Source organism: Pseudorca crassidens, chromosome 14 (genome assembly GCF_039906515.1).
Source record: "Pseudorca crassidens isolate mPseCra1 chromosome 14, mPseCra1.hap1, whole genome shotgun sequence".
NCBI lineage: Eukaryota > Metazoa > Chordata > Mammalia > Artiodactyla > Delphinidae > Pseudorca > Pseudorca crassidens.
In genome coordinates, this window is record NC_090309.1 from 71,268,536 (window position 1) to 71,290,539 (window position 22,004).

The following is a 22,004-nucleotide window of genomic DNA, read 5'->3' on the forward strand; positions in this document are numbered from 1 at the left end:
GGTCCAGTGCCAATGGGAAATCTTGGCTGTACCAGGCAGCTAACTCATTCAGTCAACCATCACTGATGGCGCAATGAACTCCTGTGCCTGGGGCCAGAGAGATAGGGGCCCCGGCAGTAAGGAGCATTTTATGCCTACCACCCTCGGTCAGAAGACTGAAGAGTGGGAGGAAAAAGCGGGGAATAATAACGACCGGGCCTTGGGTCATGCCAACCCAGATGGGAATTCCAGCTTGTGGGGACTCTTGAGCAAAAGTCCACTATGCACAAATGCACACTTTTTTTTTCCTTCCAACCCTTCCCACAGGTACAATACTTCAGGAGCTAACCTCCCTGGATGCAGGGCCCAGTGCCCCTTTTCCAGGTCTTGTTGTCTTTTCACTCCTGAGCCTAATCCTGACTATGTCTTCTGCTTTAAATTGTCACACTAATCACAGAGATTAAGCTCCACACATTCCCCCCTGCCCCACGTGCCCCCTAACCCTCTCTCTCCCCTGATTTCCCCCAGGATAAGGCTTCACTTGTCTCACTTCCCACGTACTTTTCCACCCAAGCTTTTTTCAGGAGTTGTTAGCTCTTAGCTGAGTCCAGTTTAGTCCTGGAGACCATTTTTAACTTGGTTAAAATGTTCCTCCAGGCACTAGGCCAAATGACCCATTCAAGGCTGATAAAGACTCGCTGACCTAGGCACAGGAAGTTCTGGGAGGTGAAGGACATTTCTGGATGGTTCTAAAACAAAACCTTTTCCGCTTTCCCCTGACCCTAGGACAACCTATTGAGTCCACAGTCTGACACAACAGAGTATGGAACAGAGGAAGAAGGATCAGGTGACAGTCTCTAACCATTTGCAGAACCTTGGTCAAATCAATTACCTTCTGGGCCTCAGTTTCCTTCTTCATAAAATGACCTTGAAGGCCCCCTTCAGCTCTGAGAGTCTAGTTTACTTTGCAACTGGGTCAGCTGGTTTCTGGACAGCCTTGGAAAGCTGAAGCACTTCCAAGGCCTTCCCTTATGTCATTTGCAGTCTAGAAAGTCTACTTTCCAGGATCTAGTTGTGTTTCAACAGATCTAAAAGTTTGGTTGCTCTTGGATCTGCTTCAAATTTCCAGGAGATGCAAAGCATAATGGGTGTAATCCTTTAAGACCTAGACCCTCATTCTCCCAGAGCAGAGCTGGGAACAGACTGCTCACTGAGGGGACACATGAGGGAGTACATGGCTGGGATTTCACCGTTATGTGGAGGGAACATGGGGTTGGGATTCTAAACAGAAAACTTCTGGGAAATGGTGGGGGCTGCGTGATGAGAGGGGAGGCCGGGAAACTACAGACTGCTAAAGGCCGAGACCAAGCTTAGGAGTCACTGGGCTGGTGCATGGAGGACAAACTGCTGATGGTCCCAGGCCAGGGAAGCCCACTCCGGGCTAGTGCACCCTTAGCTCACCGTGCACACAGCCTGCCAGTCAGTCCCCTTACCCAGCTGTTCCAGCCCCATAGCAGCTCCTGTAGTTTTCTTTGGCTCAGAGAAGCAGAGGCGTCCCCTGAGCCCTGGCCCCCCTCTACCGCAGAGCAACTGGCTTCCATTACCCCTGACAGCTCCAGAGAAACAGCCCAGCCCCTGGCCCCAGCCTGGCTCAGTGCCGTTCCCTTTTATGGTGAAGCTGAGGGAAAGCAAGGAGGTGGGGGGGAGTAGGTTTTGGCTGGGCAGAGGGTTGTAGAGCCCCAGGCTGCCTCTCCCCTCACCAGAGACCCTCGGACATCTACCCAGTCGTCTTCCTTTTTTCTCCTCGGTGGCCCACTCTGCTTATAACCCACACGACCCCTCTTGCTGGTCCCAGCCTTTCCTCCTTTCCCCCCTCCCTCACATCCGGGTGGGGGGTGATTTCCCACTTGGCTTAAGTCCCACGGTTTGGGTTTTGATTCCGGGAGGGTCCGCCCTATTTCCGACGCCCACCTCTGAGAGTGGGATGGAGGGAGGGAGTCCGGAAGGGAGGCACTGGTCAGATCACAGGCACGATCGTTCTATTTGGCGGATGTGGGGCAGAAAGGCTGCCGCCGAGGAGAGTTAGCCGGCCGTCCCAGCCCTGTCCCCATTCTGCACCGCCTCTTACCCCTCTCCCGGCCGCCCGGACCAGGGTGGGGACCCTGAGGGCAGGGCGCAAAGGAAGCACCTGGCCGGGCCGGGAAGCGAAGGGTGGGCAGCAGCATGTGGGCCCGCGACCGAGAGGGGGGCCGGAGTCTAGGGTCAGGCCGAGCCTCCCGCTCGGTCCCGCCGCCACACCCTCGCTCTAGTCCACTCCTCGGCTCCAAGGAAGCGGCCCCAGCGCCCCTAACCCTGTCCCGGACCACGCCAACAGCTCACAGCTGCGCCGTGCCGCGTACGAAGCGAGCGTCTGCAGCCCGCCCGCCCCCTAAGGCGGCCGGCCCCTCCTCAGCCCCGCCCAAGACCCCGCCCCTTGCGAGTGCGCCGCGGGAGCAGGCGAGACGCGGGGGCTAGGGAGCCCTTACCGGCCGAGCCTGACGGCCGGAAGTGGCTGTTTTGGGACTGAGCTGGCGCAGCAAACTTCCGATCCAGGTCTCCTACCTCGAGCTAGTCCACAGATCGTGTCGGAGCCGAGCCCTGCTGATCAGGTGAGAGGCACGCAGGCGCGGTCCACGGCCCATCGGCGGTGGCTGGGCCAGTGCGGCGAGGAAGGGTCCTGGTCTGGGCGAGGAGTGCGCCGGTCCGAGGCTCAGTCCCCCCTCTTCTCCGCAGCATGATCACGGACGTGCAGCTCGCCATCTTTGCCAACATGCTGGGCGTGTCGCTCTTCCTGCTTGTCGTTCTCTATCACTACGTGGCCGTCAACAATCCCAAGAAGCAGGAATGAAAGTGGCGCTTTCTCCGCCCCAGGTAACGGTACGGGGCTGTAGCGCCCAGCCCCAGAGAGTGAGTGGCGGGGCCGCGCCAGGGCGTGAAGGGTTCGAAACTTCAAATCAGAAAGTGTTGGGCCAAGCATGATACTCGGCCCCTTTATCCGCACAGAGCAGCGAGTGCCCTGCCCCCTTCCCCCTTAAACTGCTCCCTGCTAGAACGGGGTGGGTTCCCTAAACCCCCTCAGTCCCCATCTTCCTGTGGTCCCCAGATGCCCAAGTTGATAGTACGGGTACAAGAAAGTACTGACACCCGAAGGAATAAAGGTACTGAGGATGCCGTCCAAGTAAGAGGATTTAGGCTCTTCACTTAAATAGTACTCACTTTTCCAAGGTTGTTTAGGGTTTTATTTAGGCATAATTTTTTTTGTGAGGGGTTGGAAAGATAGAGAATTCTATTTCAGGGGCACAGGGCACTGATTTAGGGGTTGGCTAGTGTAGACCCAAGCCATAGAGAAGAATGGGATGGGGGGAGGTGCTGTGTGAACGTCTGGTAAACCAACCCATAAGTGTGGGCGAGAATTGTAAGGGGGGACAGGCTGGATGGGAGTTGATTCCTGAAGGATTGCCCCAGAGGAAAGCTGCAGCATTTTCCTTACCTCAGGTCTTTCCCCCTCTTTTCTAGGGTTCCAGGACATAGTCTGAGGCAAGATGGAGGGTGTGAGGGGCCTTCACACTTCACTTCATCCCTTCTACCCATCACAACATACAAAGCAACTACACCTGGATTTTTCCAAACAACTTTAATTTCCTCAAAGTCTTCCTTAACCTTATGGAACAAGAAGCTGCCACTGAATAGGGCCCAGCATAGGGCTACTTTATTTTCTACTCCCTCCCCCCAGTATAAAAATATAGATTTTTTTTGTGGTCCCAAAATCGTGTGCTGTGGAGGGAGGGAAGGGGTGGCAGGTCCCTGCTTTGTCCTGTCTCAAGGTGATGCTCTGCTGTGTCTCAGAACAGTGTGGCTGGCGTTCCAAGGAGTTATAATTGTCACATGGAATCAGGAGCTGAGAAAGGGGACTAGCACATTTCTCACTGTGTTCCCCATCTCCGGGTCATGTGCTGGGCGTGAAGGTCAAGGCCTCAGACCCGAGGAGAAACAGTGAGTGGAGGAGATTTAGGGACAAAACAAACCTCAGTTTGGCCCAAGGGCCCCCCACTGTAACAAATCCGGGACTGGGAGTCAGACAGACTACGGGAAATAGGAGAAAAGGCAGGGGCAGAGCAGGGCCGTGGGGGCCCAGCCTGAGGCAGCCTGCAACAGAGAAGAGAGAGGAGTCAGGGTTGTGAAAACTCCGCCCTTCTTCTGGTCTTTCAGCCAGGGGCTGGGAGGTGAGAGAGGCAAGGTGGGTGAGGATAGGCAGGTTGAGCACTGCACAGTCGTCTGACAGGAATGGTCTGACCAGCCTGCTCCTTAGGCCTAACTAGAAGTTGTTCTCTTGTCTGTTGGAGTGAAGACGGACAGCATGATGGGGAAAAAAGTCAGGGACTAGGTTCTTAATGAAGGTACATTTAGTCTTTCGGGGGTCAAAGGGAGAAGGGAAGGAAGAAAATGATCTTGAATGGCAGAAATGGGAATAAGGGGATAGAAGTGAGAGGTGGGGTGAAGCGTTGCACCCTGGTGCTCACCGTGGTATGGAGCAGGGTCCCGGCTCTGGCTCACTGCTCTCCCTGCTCCGGGGGGTAGGGGACGTGGGGCCCGAAGAGCCTCTCATCCCTCTGCGAGTCGGCGGTGAGCCCCGGCCCAACCTGGGCCTAGCCTGTGTGGACAGGGGGTAGGCTATGAGGCTGGATTCTTCCATGAACTTTTTGCTTCTAGGTTTCCTTCTAGTATCCACACGTATGAGTGTAGTATGGGTGTCAACACGGGTACTGGGACCTTGAGTTCCTGGGCACTGTTCCTAGCTGAGAAGGTAGGGCAGGATAATAGCTAGAAAACTCTTGGGTTCAGTCTATGACTATACATTCCAAGCTTAACTAGGGGAGTCAGAAGGGTCCAGCATTTAACCTTCATGGCTATACCACGGTCAAGATCTGGCTGAGTAGAGAAGCACGGTGTGGAAAGATGTTGGAGGATTAGTGGGTCTGCCTCAGAGCCTTCATTGCCTCAGCCCCTGCCAGAGCAGCTTAAGCTTCACCTGTTCAGTCAGCTGCTGCCTACACCTAACTTCAGTCAACCTAGCATGGGGATCTGGAGTGAATCGGAGTTGGTGGCACAGCTGTTCCTAGGAGCAGCAACCAGATGTGTTACCTGGGGAATCCGGGACCCCTCCTGGCGGGAACTCTCCTCGGGCAGGTCTGGGCAGAAAGAGAGGAGAAGCTAAGGCAGGGGCAGGCAAAGCCAAAGCTAGCAGGCTGAGGTTAGGGTATGTCTGGCAGGGATACTGGGATTGGAAGCAAGCAAGAGACCTGGCTGAAGGGGACGGGGGTGCAGCACCGGACAGACAGGCACTCAGGCATCAGAGCAGCTCTCTGCTGTGGTTGTGGGGAGAGGGTGTAAAGCAGTGCTGGGCATTTTCCCTCCCACTACCCAGGTGAACAGCGCCTTGCTGGGCTCTGCAAGAGTCGCTATGCTGGGGACTGGGGAAGACCCAAAAACGTTACCTGTAGTCGGGTCCTGATACAGGGGATCCGAGGTCCAGCCCCTAGCAGGCCTTTCCCAATCACCATGACAGCCTCTGGTTTGTCCCCTGAGGGTAGGAATGAGCAGCTACTCCCTAGGGAACAAAAGAAACTGATATCAGGATGGGGCCACGGAGAAGAGGTAACTTCCTTTAGATCAGAGTTTCTCAGTATTGGCAATATTGACATTTTGGGCTGGATAATTCTTTGTTGTGGGCGGCTGCCTTGTGTATTTCAGGATGTTTAGCAGCATCTCTGGCCTCTGCTCAGCAGATGCCATTTCTTCCCCTGCCTCCTCCCCACTGTAACAACCAAACATCTCCAGAAAAATGTCCGCTGCCTGGCAAAATCGCCGCTGGTTCAGAAGCACGTCACACTCTAGTCTGGTCCGAGGGGTAGAACAGTAACTTGAGCTTGAATCAGAACCCACTCAACTGAACTACTATGAATTTATAGACCTTAGAGTTATCCCAGTCATATGTGTGAGCATTTAAGGATCAAGTCATCAGTACCCAAGACTGGTGGATTCAGGGCTACCCGTCGAAGAGAGTTAACAGGTTGGGAGTAGTGGGCTCTGAGGGAGGTAGGAGATGTTAGGCTGAAGTTTTAGAAATCATCCCCATCCAGTGCTTTACACGGCTGGGTCTATAACTTAAAAGGAGAGCAGACGGTCTAGGCTCTTTGTGGATGATACGGTCACACAACATTTGCGGTGGTGACAGGTGAAAGGCCTATGCTTTTTTCATTCTTCAGTTTTGTCTAAGTTGCCCAGCTCCTGGAGTCAGGGAGCTTGAATAAATAGCAGGTAGGAAAAGTCCTCAGGTTCCTCAACTGTAAAAATAAGGATTAAATGAGATAATGTGCTTAGAGCAGTGCCTGCCGCATAGTAAACGCTCAATAAGTGGTAACTGTTATTTTATTACACAAAGATGTTCACTAAACTCCAGCCTCCTGTACAAGGGCATTGATGTTAGGGATTTAGGATAATCCAGGAGGATATCTGGTGCCCCTGGTCTGGAGTGGCCTGTATTACATCAAGTCAGGAATGAGGTCCAGGTCACATGGCAGCAGAGCTGGAAGGATTTCTTCAAGCCTAGTCAGGAGTCTGGCCTATGCCCTGGGAGGTAGGGAAGGAAGGAGGTTGGCCAACCCAGATTTCAGGGGCGGTGGGTACAGACCTGATATGCCGAGTGAGTTGGGCAGTAGGCAGGAGCCCATGTGTAAAGAGGCTGTGTTAGAACTAACAGGAGTTGGGGACGGGGCCGGGCTGCTTGAAGTAGGGTGATGGGTCAGTGGCTGCTGCCGCCGTCTCCTGTCCTGGCTTCGGGGCTCTGAGTGGAAGGGACACAAGCAGATAAAAGGGCAAATAAGTGAGGCATTGTCACTCCCCTGCCCCGTTGGCCTTCCCTTGTCAGCAGATGCCTGTTTTCAAGCTTGTCATCACACCAGCATCCCTCTTCTGAAGTAAGTCTAAGATGGGTAGAAAGAACTAATAATTTATTCCAGCTCTCCAGTTTTCATCCAGCCCTCATCCTACTTCACCTCTCTGGAGCTAACCAGCCTACTCACCCACCAGTTCATTCTTCTGGCAAAGAAGTTATTGAGCTTGGCTTTCCTAGGTTCTCCTCTTCCCCCCTAACCGCCCCTTTTCAACTACTTGTCCTGCCCCTAAATGTCAGTGTCCCCCACCATTTTAGCCTTGGTTCTCTCCTGCTCTATGTACTCAAAACTCCCAAGTCTCCCTCTTGCCCTTTTTTCCCTGAACTGCAGTTCTGATTGTCTACTGATCGTTCCTACCTGGCAGTCTCTCATGACCCAAACAAAACTCATTTTCTCCCCTCCTTCCTTTTGTTCTCCCTATCTTGGTGAAAAATCTGCTAGAAACCTTGTTTCCTCTTTCGACTCCTCCCTCACATTTAGATTTGTGTTTAACCCAAATCTGGACAATTCTCCCTCTGCCTTCACTGGAATTCCTCCTTTATTCACCCTTGCCATTGCCAGCATCCAGATACAGGTCTTTATCTCTCATCCAGGCTTTTGAAAAAAATTCCCCACTGGCCTCCCCAGCTTGAGTCTCTTCCCTTTTACAATCCATCCTTCACACAGATGCCAGAAATTCTTCTTCTAAAATACAGACCTGATCAAGTCATTTTGGCTCAGGCAAGGGAGAGATACTGAAGGTCTTTTAAAGGATAAAGTCTAAACTTTTTAACGTGGCATTCAGAGCCCCGCCCACTGTGGGTCCAGTCTACACATCCTTAGTAGGATGTTGACTTGATCCTTCACACCCTCTGCTATAGCCTCTAGGGCTACTAGCTATGTGGTTCCTCTGCAAAGTCTGTTTCCTCTTCTAGTGAAACTTTGGACATCTTGTATGTCCGATCTCAAATGTCACCTCTATGAATCCTCGCTGACCATTAACAGTAGAATTAATTCTTCTCTTCCATTGTCCTTTGTTCACTTGGCTAGTAATTTTTTATGGTTTCTGTCTCCTTAACTAAGTATTAGTACATGTAAAGTACTTAATACTGCCTGGCACATGGTCAGTGCTCAATAAATGTTAGCTGATATTCTAATTGGAACTTGAGTCTCTTGAGGGTAGGGACCTTGTCTTTTCTAATACTGTACATCCCAGTGCCTGTAAAGTACTGCCTGGAAAACCAGAGACCTTAATAAACATGTTGTTTACCCGGATAGCAGACACCCACTGTAGACCGTAAGCTGGCTCAACAATCCCTGTCTAAGGGCATATGGTTATACTCTGTGGGGCAGCTCTCTTGGTCCCTTCTTTGTAGCTAGAGCCTCACTGCTACGGATTCTGAAAGGTGGGGTCCCAGTGGGGTAGATGGTGAGGTAGGGAGATTCTCAGGCTTGGCAGGTCCTTCCTTATCACAGGGGGACAGCAGGTACCAAATGCTCTCAAACGGAATGAGCTGTTAACCTTTGTGGAGCTGAATTCGATGGTAGTTCCAGATGCCAGTTGACTTCTAACAAAGCAACATGTGTTACATGTGAAAAGGCCCTAAAGGGTGACAGTAACTTTACCTTGTCTAGCTACACTAGCAGTGACAAGGCTACTTCTGGAAGGTCCCAAACCAAATTTAAAAAAACTGATACTCGTATGAATAAGGACGAGAAGAAAGGGAGAGATCTCAGGATGGAAGCTACTCTAGCTTTGAGGAGTTTGCCGAGATGCTGGGTACCAATTAGAGTCTAAGACCACAGACAGGAGTCAAAAACAACCAGACCTAGTGAGAGTTGGCACAGCGATGCCAACAAAACAACCGAAGTCAGACTCATGGCCACAGTCACATAACTCGAAACATTACCCACCACCAATGACTTAGAGACACTGTAGAGCCTAGACCTGGGTAATTCTTTGATTAAAACAGGGATGTCAAGATGATGTCAAGTGATTGATAGTGCACAGTAGGCAGAAATAATGAACTTTAATGACAGAGGGGGAAATAGCAGGAAATAGATGATCTGAGAAATATCTATACACAGAAGGATGTTGAAACCATGTTAAGGGATGAAGCCTCACCCCACCCCAAGGAAGGATAAGAGAGCAGGCTAGAAATTGAGTGGAGGCCTCTGGGACATTTGTAGGTTCTAGTAAGGAACTGAGTGGCACTTAAGAAGATACCAAGCGAGGGAGGGAGACGCAAGAGGGAAGAGATATGGGAACATGTATATGTATAACTGATTCACTTTATTATAAAGCAGAAACTAACACACCATTGTAAAGCAATTATACCCCAATAAAGATGTTAAAAAAAAAAAGATACAAAGCAAAACAGGCAAATGATATAAAAAATGCCAATGTGAAATGTAAGGATCAAAGGAAAGATATTAAGGATACAACTCAGGAATCGTGCCCCTAAAGAGAGTTTCAGGGTAGGAGACAGGTTCTAGTTTAGGAGAGAGGCCTGATCTGGAAAGTACAAGGCATTTAAAGGTAACACGTCATCACTTAAAAGACTGTCTTAAGGTTCGGGGGCTGCCTGTGAATTTGGCAGCGTGAGCACACAGCCCAGTTTCTCATGTTTTGGCTTCTGGGCCCCGGTATCATCCAGGCCTACCCAGTCTCCATTGTGACAAGAATTAAAGGGAGGAGCCCCAACTCTCTTCTTTCTTGGCTCGAAGCTAGAGAAACAGTGCCTTAAGGCTGAATGCAAGTGATAATGTGAACAGCTCTACATCTAGAGCTTGTGAGATGGTGTTTTATGATAATCAGCCCCTAGGTTCCATTTGGGAGGCCGGACAGTCCTGGGGCAGAGGCCAGAGGCGTAGAGCCAGACCCACCTTACCACTGTATGAGTCAGAATGGATGTCCTAAGGGCTCGCAATTTTGAGGGGCAGTTGTGTACCCTGTGCCTAGGTCATGCATCATCCCTCCAAAACATCTTTAGAACTGTCCCTACAGGTAGCACCCCAGATCTCACTGGATCCCTAGGATGAACGCAGACCTGATTTATGCCCTGTGAGGGGTGGACAGGCGAGACAAGGCTTCATTCAGCTTCAACTTCCTGCCTTTTATTTGTTCAACAAATATTTGCAGATCATTTAATAAGTGCCAGGCATGGTGCTAGGTGCTAAGGGAATAAATAGATGTGTTAGGAGATATTTCCTGCCATCAAATAAGTTTTATTACTCTGCTATTTAACACAAAACTTTCTCTTGCAGGGGAAAAAGTAAAAGTGATGATGGTGCTGGAGGCACTCTTCCTATGTCCTTTGACTCACTTCTCAAAGGAGCCTCCACTCACCACTGGCCTTTAGCTGCTCTATCAGAAGCTGCTGGTCAGCTGAGACAAGGCATCACAGAGGCCAGGAGAGAATTCTGGTAACCTCAGCTTTAAGTGCCAGAGCTGGGGCAGACTAGAGTGGCCATGGTGGGCTGATGGCTGAAGGCTCCCCGCTTTACACTTAAGTCCCTTGTCTTTTACACCAGTATCCCGCTGGGTAGGGTGGAGGGCTAGGGAATAAGTTTAAGCTATTGAGTGAGACTTGCTTGAATCCAGGGCCAGGACTAGTATGAAGCGAGTGAGGCGCCTAGAGTGCATAGTTTAAGGAGGCCCTTGCCTGACCCTGAGAGCGAGTGCCTTCTTAAATCATGTGTCCTAGGCACCTCACTGGCTTCCCTCTAGTTCGAGCCCTGTTTTCATCAATACATAGGCAACAGAAGGAGGAGCCCGTTTACTATCCACCCCCTCCCCAGCAGGTCCTCCTCCGAGCTGTCTGCATCTGCTCGTGCACCAGGAAATCACACACTTTAGCTGTTACGTTAGCTGTTCCCCAGTGAGCTCTCCCTCCTGCTCCTCGGTGGCAGCTGCGGACAGTGCCCTCTGCGCTCTGAGCCCCGTGGTCAGGGATGTGACCATGGGTCTGGGAAGGCAGTTCTCGGGACCTATTTTGCAGCAGGGGGAGAACGAGGTAAGGAAGATCCTGGCACTATGGTCAGGGGCGCAGGGAGGCAAGGCTTACTCAGGCTCTTCCAGCCTCCTGCCCCAGCAACATTCCTGCTCACCCCAAGTTGGCTACTTTTTGGCTTCTAAAATGTCATCCCCCAGCCTCCGAGGACAGACCCTGCCAGACTAGTTCCCTGATTCTAGCCTAAGCTTCTGGCTGGGCTACCTAGATCTTTTCTGAAATTTTCTGGGTAGCCCAATCTCATGTTCTGTTCTGGCCAATAAAGGATAGTCAGTTAAACGCACGGTTAAATGTGATAAAATTTTTATACATTAGTGGGAATTTTCTTATAAATAAGTTGGTAAGTCAGAAAAAAAAAACCTTGTCAATGCAATCCCCGTTTTGGGATTTGGAAAGTATATTTATAGCTGCTTTTATAGTTATAGAGATATGAGGGTCGTGTTCTTCCTATCTCGGAAGACAAAGTATGCCCAGATGTGGCAAAGGCCCAGGGGCCAGATGTGTGGAACCAGGAAATGTCACAAAGCTACAGCATAGGATAAATCACACAAACAAAATGAAGACGTTTTTCTAAGGGTTAGTTGAAGATGCCGTGTCCACATACCACAGCTGCATCACAAGTCCCTAGCCCAGGCCAGGGCCAGTCTCCCATCCTGGAGTCTTACAGGGACTTGAGATGAAGTGGTAAAACTGCAGCACCAGCAGATGCTCAGGAGAAAAGGAGTCAAGATTCCTAGACCTGATCTTTCAGCTCCTTACAGTATTCCTGTTTGGTGGTATTAGGAACCTTCTTGACCCCCTGACCTTAGAGACATAGTTTCTTAGTTCTTACAAATATTTATGCAAGTCCCTAGGGTGTCTTGGTACTCAGACCAGCTCTCTTTCTGCTTTTAAGTTCATTTACCTGGGGGAACATGGCTTCTCACTTGGTTTCACCTGTACGTGGATGACTCTTAGATCCAACCCTGATGTCACCTTTTCTACAGTTTGGCCCTTTTTCTGCCTGTAGGTCATCTCCATATAGCTAGCCCATGACATCCAAGCATGTCTAAAATAGATAAACTCAGCACTTGGCTTCCAACAATGTCTTACTGTCATCATGACATTTTCCTTTAGCTTGTAGCCATGAAGCTCTCTTAGTTTGTCTCTCTTCCACCACCACTGAATCCTGCCACTTCTATTTCTAGTATGTACATTCATAGACCCTGGTATAGGCACTAGTTATCTCATGTATAAACTACTGCAAGGATCCCACCTCCCCATCCCTGCTTGATTTATATATAAACAGTTCACAGATGGCTCTCTTAAATCTTTTGTTCCCATCATTCTCAGAAACACAGTCGTTGCCATATGTCTTGTTAACTCATAATCTTTGTTTTCAAGACATTCCGGCTTCTTTCTCCCACCTGCCTTCCTGATTCCCACGGGCAGGGCTTGGCCCTTCGAACCAGCTAGCGCGCCTGCCTGTGGCCCTCTCTACGAGGCAGCTCTGGTCCTGGCTATCACTGTTATCTCTGGAATGTTTTTGTTAAAACCATACACGACCACCCGTTCTTCAAAACCATTTCTCAACTGATCATTCTTTGGGTGATTACTCTTGTGTTTATCTACCACAGTGGCTCCCCATGTTCCCTGTATGTTTATAATGAGTGTGTGCTTTTATGTTGTGTTTACTGCCCTGTGTCCCCCATAAAGTTTCAAGTCAGTCAACCAGGAATTACTTTGTACTGACTATGCCTATTTTCTATTAGTTATTTGGGGGAAGTAACAAATAAACAGAATACATGTCTCTCACTCAAGGAGCTTAATACAACACTCTGCATTTGGTGGGGGGCAGCAGGGAAGATGTTAATAAAATATTGACTAAAAACTGCCTAGAATCCTCCAGTGGGGACCTAGAAAAGGCTCTTTGCTATTTCCCTTTTGTAATCAGGGAAGGAGAATTTATGGTGCCAATATTCCTTCTATGAGTTAAAAGGAAAAGAAATTAAAAGAAGAAGAAATGTCCAGATTTAAGGTGGGAAACTCAAGTAGACTGGAGCACGAAAGGACTAAATTTGAGTAACTGCCACTTCATAGCTGCGCAACCTTGGACGAGTTACCCTTAAACACCCTCAGTCTCCTCATCAGGAAAGTGGAAATACCACCTATCCCACAGGGTCTTTGTGAGGATTAAATGAAATAAATATGCGATACTGTTTTTTTGTTGTTCACTGTTTAATGCTATTTAAATATAAGGCATTATTATTGCTTTAATACTCTCCTTCTATCAAACAGTGTGCAAAAGTGTCCTTTCCCAATGAAGACAGACTCTAAGAGTGGGGCTTGGAACATAAGCAGAGGTAACTATGGAGCTTCTCAGGGGTAGAACATCTTACTGGTCAAAGCTGGTAAGGCCCGCTGCGCTCTCTCCTGTGGCTGCTCTAACTAGTAGTCAGATTTCCACAGCCACTGACCCCAGTGCATGTTTCTGCTCTGCACCGAAAACTCTGTTGCAAGCTGAGTAGCAGGGAAGTGCTAACGAGGACGAGTGCAGCTTGAAGACCAGCAAAGCTTAGTTCTAGCGTTTAAGCCTCCATACTCTGGCAAGATTGCTGTAGCCCAGAAGCCACATACAATGTTGATTTTTGATTTAGTGTTATTTCCAGAAGTGGCCCGGCAACTGTCTCCCTACTACAGTCCAGGTCACTCCCGAGGAACGGCTCTGGATTCCCTTCCTCTTCTTCCCTGAAGGCCCACCTGTTTTGGGGCTACACTGTGACCCAGAATCTCTTATCTTGTATCAAGCAGGGTCTCCTTGGCCAAACCCAGGGGCACAGCTGAGCACTTGTGACCACTGCTGGAAGGGGCTAGACTGTTGCTTTGTAAGCCTAGAACAGGAGCTGTCTGTAGTTGTTCCATTTTTCTTTGGAAGAGCTGGCATCCTTCTGATAACACTTTCTGAACAGGCTCTGAAGCTAGGAACAATTTCAGCCCATAGAGACCCTGGAGAGGATTCTCCGTCTTTGTATGGTGCTGCGATTTGGATTGTGAGGACATCTCCTTATGTTGCTCCCAACAAGACCGACCCTGTCCTTGACGTGGAGGCTCCATGTCTCAGTGTGACCCTGCTCTAGCCAGTGTTTCTTCCTTGGAAACTTTCCTGCCTCCCAGCAGTTGCTGAGACCCAGATACCGCGGACTCCCGCCTATGCCATATACGGTACCGTCTGGAGCTCGTGCCGCAGGGAACACCAAGGTCGCAGAAGAGGCTGTAGATTCTGCTATATACTAATTTTATTGATTCACCCCTTGGTCCCAGGCCAAGTGTGTATCTTCAAGCTCTCACTTCCCCCAGCAATGCCCCAAACAAGTGAACACCTGTTGCAGGGGCTCCCAGACTAGCTTACCTCTGACGGGGCCCAGCACCCGGTGGCTGACCTTTTGGGTGCTGGAGCCCAGGCCTGGCAGCCCTGCAGGCCGGCTGCCATGAAAAGGAAAGCTGAGGGAGTTCTTCATCTGTGGAGAATTTTGTTGACTGCTGCTGCTACCACCAGCACTTGTACCAGTGCTAAAACTTCGCGCGCAGCTCAAGGTATTTTCAGAGCAGGAAACAGGCAGTCCACTGCAAAGAAGCAGATGCCAGTTAACCCTGGGCCAGGGAGGTTGTTGCAAGTCTTTCCCCATGGTCTGATGCTCAGTAAAGCATCACCTCTGGAATGAAAAGGCACAGGGAGGGATTTACGTCCATGGATAAGGTACCTAACCTGGGGCATCTCAGGATGCCTGGGAGCCCTTGTTCACACGTAACGCGCTCCTGCAGACAATACACTAAGAGCCATAAGGGCTGTCCCTGGGCAGCTTTAACTCCCAGCGAATTCCCCTTTAATGCCTTGGTGCTGCCCTTGGACCCCTCAGTCATTCACAACCACTGGAAGCTGAGCTTTGCCCCCACCCGCACCCTAACTGTATTTGATTTGTGCAGGGCTCTGGAGCAGGGAATCCCCTAGCCTGCTTTTCAGATATCTGGGAAGTATGCAGCTCCAGGTAAAAGGGAAGAGGATCCCATTCTCCAAAAAATACACTGATCTTACTAATTTAAGTTTACCCTGGAAATATTCACCATGTGGCCCTTCTGGAAGTTGGGAATCACACAAATTCCTTGGAACTCCTCGCTCTAGAGCCCTGTTCCACTTTCACAGCTTTTCTCCCTTCCACCCTGCTGGCCTTACTTGTTACTTTTGGGTGGAGTTCGAGAGCCTCTCTTCTTGTTGACACCCGTGTTCACAGTAGCGCTCAGGCCTCGACTGCTGCGCACGTGTTTTAGCATCCAGGCCCGGAGGTTCGTGAGGCTGTTATGCTCTGACAGCACAATTCGGGGCCATGGATTGCATTCTGCCATGTCCAGAGCTGCAATGGCCATAGCTCGTCCCACCTGTGGGGAGAGTCTGGTTTGGCTCAGTGTCTTGGTCTTCCAACCTAGGGTGCTGTGTTGGTTTGGGGTGCACAGCACAGTGGAAGGGAAGGAGAGGCCGGCCTCACGTTTGCTCAATGAGTATCCCAACTTTTGTGCTCAGGCTGTTTATCCCAAGTGGATTTAGAGCTATTCCCTAAACTGTTGCCCATCTGGGGCCCTCATCCATTACGAGCAGGGGCAGGTGGGCTTTCTGGCTGGCACCAGGCAGGAGTTCTCCCAGCAGGAGAAGGCACTGGGATCTCTTCTATAACCCACAGCTCTTTCTACACCTCTTGTGTGCCCTAGGACACCAGGATCGTCAGGTACCTCTGCAGAGGGGGTACTTTTAGGTCAGTAGTGAACAAATGCAATAGAAGGAGGAAGACAAGCTCAGGGGTTCTCTATGGCGGGGCTGGGGGGAGGTCAGAATAGTGCGCACTCATCCTCTCAGTACTCTTACAGTCAGAGGCCTGCGCCTGTTAACCGAGGAAGCCAACCACAGTGGTTGAGAGATGAGGCAGCGATAGTGGTGCGCCTGTCCTCAGAGGACCTTAGAGTCAGGTAGCAAGAGTGAGGGCCTTTCCAGACTTTGCGGTTTCCCTTTTCCCCACTCATCCCCTGCATGCATACCTGCTCAAACTGTTCCACAGTGTATCTGGAGGGGAAGGCCGGCAGGGGAGGGGGGCTGGCACGTCCGTTGTCATGGCAGGCGGCAGGGATACTGTTTACTGAGCGTCCAGTGTTGTAGTTGCATTCAAGTGTGTAGCTAAGACACAGAGACATTTATCAGACAGAATCTGGACAGAACCACAGGGGGACAGCCTAGGCGGTCTATGAGACAATCATTTGGGAAAAAATATACACAAATAGAAAGTGCTAATCTCGAGCAACTAGAAATTGACCTTGGCGCTTTATTATGTACCTAAGAAGGTCCCCAAAAGGGACCTTTAGTGTCCCAGACTAAAGACAAGAACACTAGTTGTGAATCTGTCCTTGGAGAAGACTTCGGCTACCCCTGCCCCTTGAGCGCCCTCGACTGGGTACTGTCTTCTTTGGGAAGCTACTTCGTCAACTGTATCTCAATTTCCGCCCAACCTGTGGATTATCCCTGAGGCTTTGTAGATTGCAACCCGGCCGCTTCCCTCTTTAGACTGGCCATCTCTGCGGTCTCGGGCATACATGTTCTTCTCTGAGAAATTGCAGCCCTGGAAGTCAAAGTGGGCTGAGTTCAAGGAGATGAGCTTTGGATACAGCATATTTTCCACCTGTTTGGGCGAGGAAAAAGGCAACTCAGAAGGAGAGACAGAGCAAGAAGGGATTCGGACAAGGAAGAGATGCCAAGCATGCGGCCACGTGCCTTAAACACAGCAGACACCTTCCGAACCATCGGCAGTACTCAGTGTTGATAAATTCTCACTGAATGTTTGACAATATTTCTAGGTGTTGGAAAGGTACGATTCTACCTCTTTTTAAGCCCTTCTTCTCTCCAATAATGCGAAATTCTCCTCCTCCCCTGGTTTCCCAAACCCTAGAAAAGACTAGGATGCCGACGGCTTGACCCTCATTCAGAGGTCATGACGTAACGACTGAGACGTGAGGGGCCCAGTGCTGCCCCTTCTTGGCTCTCTGGAGCTCGCTCAGGATAGTGTACCTCTTGCAGCCCCAGGCTTTCCTGCCAGAAGGCCCCCTTCCCTCCATTTGTGGCCTGACCTTTATTTCCTAACCTGCAACACGTCCCACACTCACATGACCACCTGTGGATTCCTACCTGGGTGTTCTCGTCACTAAAGCTGTTTCCATACATGAAGCAGCCCCTTTTAGAAGCATGTCCATGCAGGTCCACGTAGTAAGCAACACCACTCTCTTTGGGGGGGATGGTGTCGGGGTCTGGATGCTCAGCCTCAGTGGACTGCTGTGGCATAATCCACACGCTGTGGTGCTTCGGCTCTGCTGGCTCGGTCTGTGTCCAGGCCTCAGGGCTCCCCCCGTCAGGTGAGTGCCCAAGGCGAGCTTCATTTCGGAGATTGTTGGCTTTCTCAAGGTCAGAAAGGGGAGCATCAGGAGGGAGATGGGGACTGCGCTGGTGCTCAGAGGGACTCTGGGAGTTCAGACGGGAGTGCACGTGGTGGTAGAGAAGCACAGCTTTAGCCCCGTAGACGGCTGGGTGCAGGACTGCATCAGGCTTCAGGTACTGACGGTTCAGATTCACTCCACGCGAGTCTGTGCTGTAGAGAAACAAGGACCAAAGCAGGGTCTAGAGGGCTGGGCCAGCGAAGGAGACACTAGAGTAGATGAAAAGGAGACTTGACTTGTGACACGAGAGGCTGAGGGTGCGTTAGGAAAGAAAGAACTGAGGCAGGCCCCCTCTGTGGCCAGCTGTCAGCCCTCCCACAGAACCCTAAAAGACAGCTCCCTCGGCTCAGCTGGACCTGGGCATTCCGGCTCTTCTCCTAGAGAGTGCCACTAGATGGGACACTCCTTCTCAGGTCACTGGATGATCACATGAACCTGCCCTTGTTAGGGTGCAGGAGGACTGGGAACACAGACGTTAGATGAGAGTCTTCCACTGAGATGCAGGGCGTGAGGGGACTGGGAACAATCCAGGCGGGCTGGGGACGCTGCTTACCGGTAGTGGCCCCGGACTACGCCATCGGGGTTTAACATGGGAATCAGCTTAAAGACAAAGAGGCGACGTAGGGTTTGGGCCCGAGGATCGTCAGGTCGAAGGATGAAGTCCAGAAAGCCATTGAAGACAAAGCTAGATGGAGTCTCCCCAGGGTGTACCCTGCTGCTTAGGAAGAATATCTGAGGTGGAGAGGAGAGCAGTTATTAGGTCAGTTGCTCTATACTCCGCGGTCATCATGTGGGGATGGTGGTGGGATGAGGTGGAAGCAGCCACTGGACTTCCAGCTGGCTGGGTCTGCAAATGAAGTAGGAGCCGTCACACTTGCCTCGGAATGCAGGCTGAGGCCGTGTCCACGGGGCTGCGGAATAACATGGCCTTAAGCTACCAGCAGTGCCTGGAGCTGGGCAAAGGCCAAGGTACTACCTTTATGCTATTTCTACTCACCCTCTTGCCTGTGAAACGGAATGGTCGGGGTGTGCTGGCATCAGGAAATAGCTGCTCTAGGCGGGGCTCTCGATCTTCTCGAAGCCCATGGCAGGAACTGATCGTTAGCAGATCTACACGCAGTCCATCCAGAGAGTAGCAAAGGGTCTCCCGGTGGTAATAGATGGTATCTAGGGGGCTGTAGAGGTACAGGTCGTTAAGCCAGGAGAAGTCCCTGCAGTCCTACCAACAGGTGGGCCTTGTCACGAGCCCAGGATTTGTGGGATCTGGTACTTCACCCTAGCCTTTGGGGCCTTACAGTCCCTCACAGTTTTAAATGAGGCTGAGGATTTGGGTGGGTCTGCGTTGCCAGAATGCAGGGAACAGGACAGGATAAACGTACTGTTTTTTCCCCGGTTTATGGTGCCCTAGGATAGACTACTTTGCATAGACACAGAGAGTTGGCCTCTGTTGGGGCAGGAGAACAACAAGTGTGTGCTGAGCAATGGCAGCGCTGGCGCAACTCTGGGTAACTGAGGGGAGCTAGGGTACTAAGAGGCTTGAAGTAGGCAGGTGGATAAGTGGAGTGGAGCGGTGGTAATGCCAAGATCAAGGCCACACAGAAACATCTGTCAAAGGTACCCCAAATCCCACATTCTGTACAGAGAAAAGAACAGATGAGGTTTTGTTTCAGGGCTCTTAGGGCAAGTTCCAGGAGTAGCAGAGATGCTGTGTGGTCCAGGACTGCATGACAGGAGTAAGAATGCGGCTGGCACCTGCTATGGGTAGGGTGGTTCTCCAGAAAGCGCTGGTCCAGCTGGTTTAGCAAATCCTGGCAGTCACTGTAGGAGAAGGGGTAGCAGAAGGCGAAGAAGGTGGTGGCCCCACGGCTTTCCACAAAACGGTGAACAAAGGATAACACAAACTGCGTCTCTGTCATCTGAGGAGCAGAGGAGGAAGAGAGAGGGGCAACATGCCATCGGCGTCAGAACTAAGATCCTACTGGGGTCACCAGGAACTGACCTCACACCCTCATCACTTTTACCAACGTCCCTCCCTCTGAAACTCCACGTGACAGCCAGATCCTTCTAGGCTTCCGAGGCAGGGGCTTATCTTGGACTCCAGCTGGCGCCAGAGGGACGCTGGTACCAAAACCTGGTGTCCCGCCTGCCTAGCACGCTGTATCGAAGGGACTCCTCTTTCCTTTTCCTCATCTGCTTTAGGACCCAAGTCCGTCTATCCTCCTCATGGGGAACTTACCTCAAAGGTGGGCCGGTCTCGAATGCGTTCCCAGCGTGGCCGGGTAGGCAGTGTGCGCACAAAGGGGGCCATGCCCTGGGAATACAGCTTGCTTTGCTTGTTCATGTTCATGACGTTGATCTTGATGAGTTTCCCTGGAGTTCCTCCCCGGACACTGAAGTAGAACCATGACCTGAGGGCCAGAGTAGGAGAGACAGGTCATTCTACATGGGAGGGTTGGAGAGGAGCTATGTGGGAGAGCTGGAGCAAGCCAAACTGGGAAAGGGCTACTTGGTAGGGAGAGAGGGAGGGAGGGAGAGGAAGGGGGAGTGGGAGGGGAAGGGTAGTGTGCTGGCACGAACTCTCAGTCAAAGGGCTAACTGAAGCACGGGTGCGGGGTCAGCCTCTCTTCCTTCTTCCACCCTCCATTACTCTCCTCTTACCTGTTCCCATTCTCGAATTCTGTTTCAGCACAGTCTGGTCGGGTCCACACGTTGAACTCATAGTCAGGGGAAGAGGCAATGCTGCTGGTGGAGGCCGAGGCACCACCCACTACTCCTTCCCCATCACTAGACACAGATTCCACCTTCTCCACGTGGGCTAGGTTCCCTGAATCAAAGCGAGAACTGAACAGCAATCCCCCACAGCGCAGCTCCATGGTGGGGCTGGGAAAGCATCCTCCTGCCCCACTCAGGCCCTGAGAGCTGGGGAAAAATGGTGGGGTAGGGAGGAGAGGGAAGAAAAATGAAAACATGTTCTTTGAGTATCTCTGGGTGAATGAGAGCTGCTCTTAGGGAGTGCCCTAAGAAACAAGAGTCTCTCTCCGCCTTAAAAAAAAAAGGGTAGAAGTGGGGTTCCAGCAAAGGCCAAGAATAAGCAGTATTCTGTCCCCACACTAAGGGTTATAACTGACCTCAAAGGACCCAATTTTACCACAGCTTGGCGATTCCAAAATGAAATACTCAGTGGCTTAAGTATGCTGAGAAACACTAGACTCTAAGTTTCTTTGCAGCCCAAAGATTACAGAAGCTAGAGAGGTCAGATTGCCCAAACCTAGCCAAGACACACCCACCACCACATGTGGCCATCTTGAGAGATGGGCCATTCTGGATCTCTGGTTCCCAGACTGGCTCCCTACTCTGGAGAAGAGCAGAGTGGAGAGAACCAAGTTTCTAACTTTGGATGGGCAGCTTCCTCTCTCCACTCCTCTGTCCTCACAAGTACTGACCAGGCAGTTTTCTGTTGCTCCCCTGAGCCCTGGAAGGGCTGGTTCTTACTTTTTTGTTATTACCCCATACCTATCAGGGAGGAAAACTAGACGTGTGGCCTTTGCCAAGCCAAAGGAAACTGGTCAGAAGCCACCTGCTCACCTGGAGACTACAGCTCAAACCCAGTTAGGGTACGGGTCTATTCCACCCCCTCACCCCCAGTCCTGTAAGCAGTGAAGCCCCTGAAAAAGCTACCCTGGTAGTTATGGGTTAGTAATGGGTGTTCTGAGCATCCCTAAAAAATAAGTGGCCGATAGAGACCTACTTGGGGACAGGGGGATGGCTTCTCGACCCACAACTCTGAAGGACCCTCACACAAGGACCGAGACTGTCCCGGCCGGAGTGGGGTTTGTTGGCTTGGGACGGTTCTGGGCGGACTCACACTCGCGGGAGGGTAGGAAGGCAGGGCGTAGCGGGTAACAGGCGAGGCCACAGGAGCGGGGGTGCGGCCGGGGGCACCCCGGGCGAGGGGCGGGGCGGGGTGGGATTCCAGGGGGGCTCCGGGCCGCGGGGGGCTGAAAAGGGGGCGGGGCCGGGGCCCGCACTCCACGCAGAGCCCCTCACCTCTCTCCGGGCCGGTGATCCCGCTCGCTCTCCCGCTAGCGAGGCGCCACCTGGGCCCCGGCACCCGGGCCCTCCACGCAGGGCCCAAACAAAACCCGAGCGCCGTGGTGCCGGGACCCCGCTCTGCCGGGAAACAAGAAGTCTCACGCCTATTGGCCGCGGGGACAGCTGGCTACCCGCCCAGTAAGGCTCGCTGCCATTGGCCAGCACGCCGGGGTTCCCTCGCACATTTAGCGGGTACCTGAGCCCGTACTGTTTGGGGGCTCGACCTGCGGGCCCGGCGGGAGAGTTCCACCCGCGTCTTCTCAGAAGACGGTTAACGGCCTGCCCACCGGGAGGAGGAAAAGACGAAGTGACCAAGAAGGACACTGGAAAAGACTCACCTGCAAAATAAAAAGACGGTGTGTGAAGCTAACAATTGCCTACGGTACTGCTCTGTGTATTACAAAACACCCACCAGCTTCAGCCACTCTCTTGCGGTTCGGGG

At 51.5% G+C, this 22,004-nt stretch overlaps 2 protein-coding genes across 8 annotated transcripts; one reads left to right on the forward strand and one right to left on the reverse strand.

Annotated features, from left to right (window-relative positions):
* Positions 1-2,467: 2,467 nt before the first annotated feature.
* OST4 (oligosaccharyltransferase complex subunit 4, non-catalytic) lies at positions 2,468-3,785 on the forward strand. Of its 3 annotated transcripts, XR_010934106.1 has the most exons (3): positions 2,468-2,627; positions 2,752-2,889; positions 3,535-3,785. XR_010934106.1 is itself a non-coding variant. In XM_067703475.1 (2 exons), exon 1 carries the CDS (start codon positions 2,753-2,755, stop codon positions 2,864-2,866), a length of 114 nt encoding a protein of 37 aa, XP_067559576.1. In that variant the 5' UTR covers position 2,752; the 3' UTR covers positions 2,867-2,889; positions 3,535-3,785. The 3 variants fall into 3 exon arrangements, 1 of the variants encoding a protein (XP_067559576.1); XR_010934105.1 differs by lacking the exon at positions 2,468-2,627 and having other exon boundaries at positions 2,752-2,925; XM_067703475.1 differs by lacking the exon at positions 2,468-2,627.
* Positions 3,636-21,648, reverse strand: AGBL5 (AGBL carboxypeptidase 5). 5 transcript variants are annotated; one of them, XR_010934104.1, is made up of 16 exons: positions 21,518-21,648; positions 20,129-20,389; positions 19,707-19,878; positions 19,223-19,386; positions 18,468-18,645; positions 18,024-18,202; positions 17,166-17,622; positions 16,493-16,662; positions 16,028-16,163; positions 15,174-15,376; positions 14,352-14,566; positions 6,710-6,862; positions 5,514-5,626; positions 5,161-5,207; positions 4,539-4,669; positions 4,025-4,164 (listed from the first exon to the last, which is right to left on the reverse strand). XR_010934104.1 is itself a non-coding variant. In XM_067703472.1 (15 exons), the coding sequence occupies exons 2-15, from the start codon at positions 20,341-20,343 to the stop codon at positions 3,993-3,995; spliced, it is 2,598 nt and encodes an 865-aa protein (XP_067559573.1). In that variant the 5' UTR covers positions 20,344-20,389; positions 21,518-21,648; the 3' UTR covers positions 3,636-3,992. The 5 variants fall into 5 exon arrangements, 4 of the variants coding, with proteins under 4 accessions (XP_067559573.1, XP_067559572.1, XP_067559574.1 ...); XM_067703472.1 differs by lacking the exon at positions 5,161-5,207 and having other exon boundaries at positions 3,636-4,164; positions 16,493-16,602; XM_067703471.1 differs by lacking the exon at positions 5,161-5,207 and having other exon boundaries at positions 3,636-4,164.
* Between the last annotated feature and the right edge of the window lie 356 nt (positions 21,649-22,004).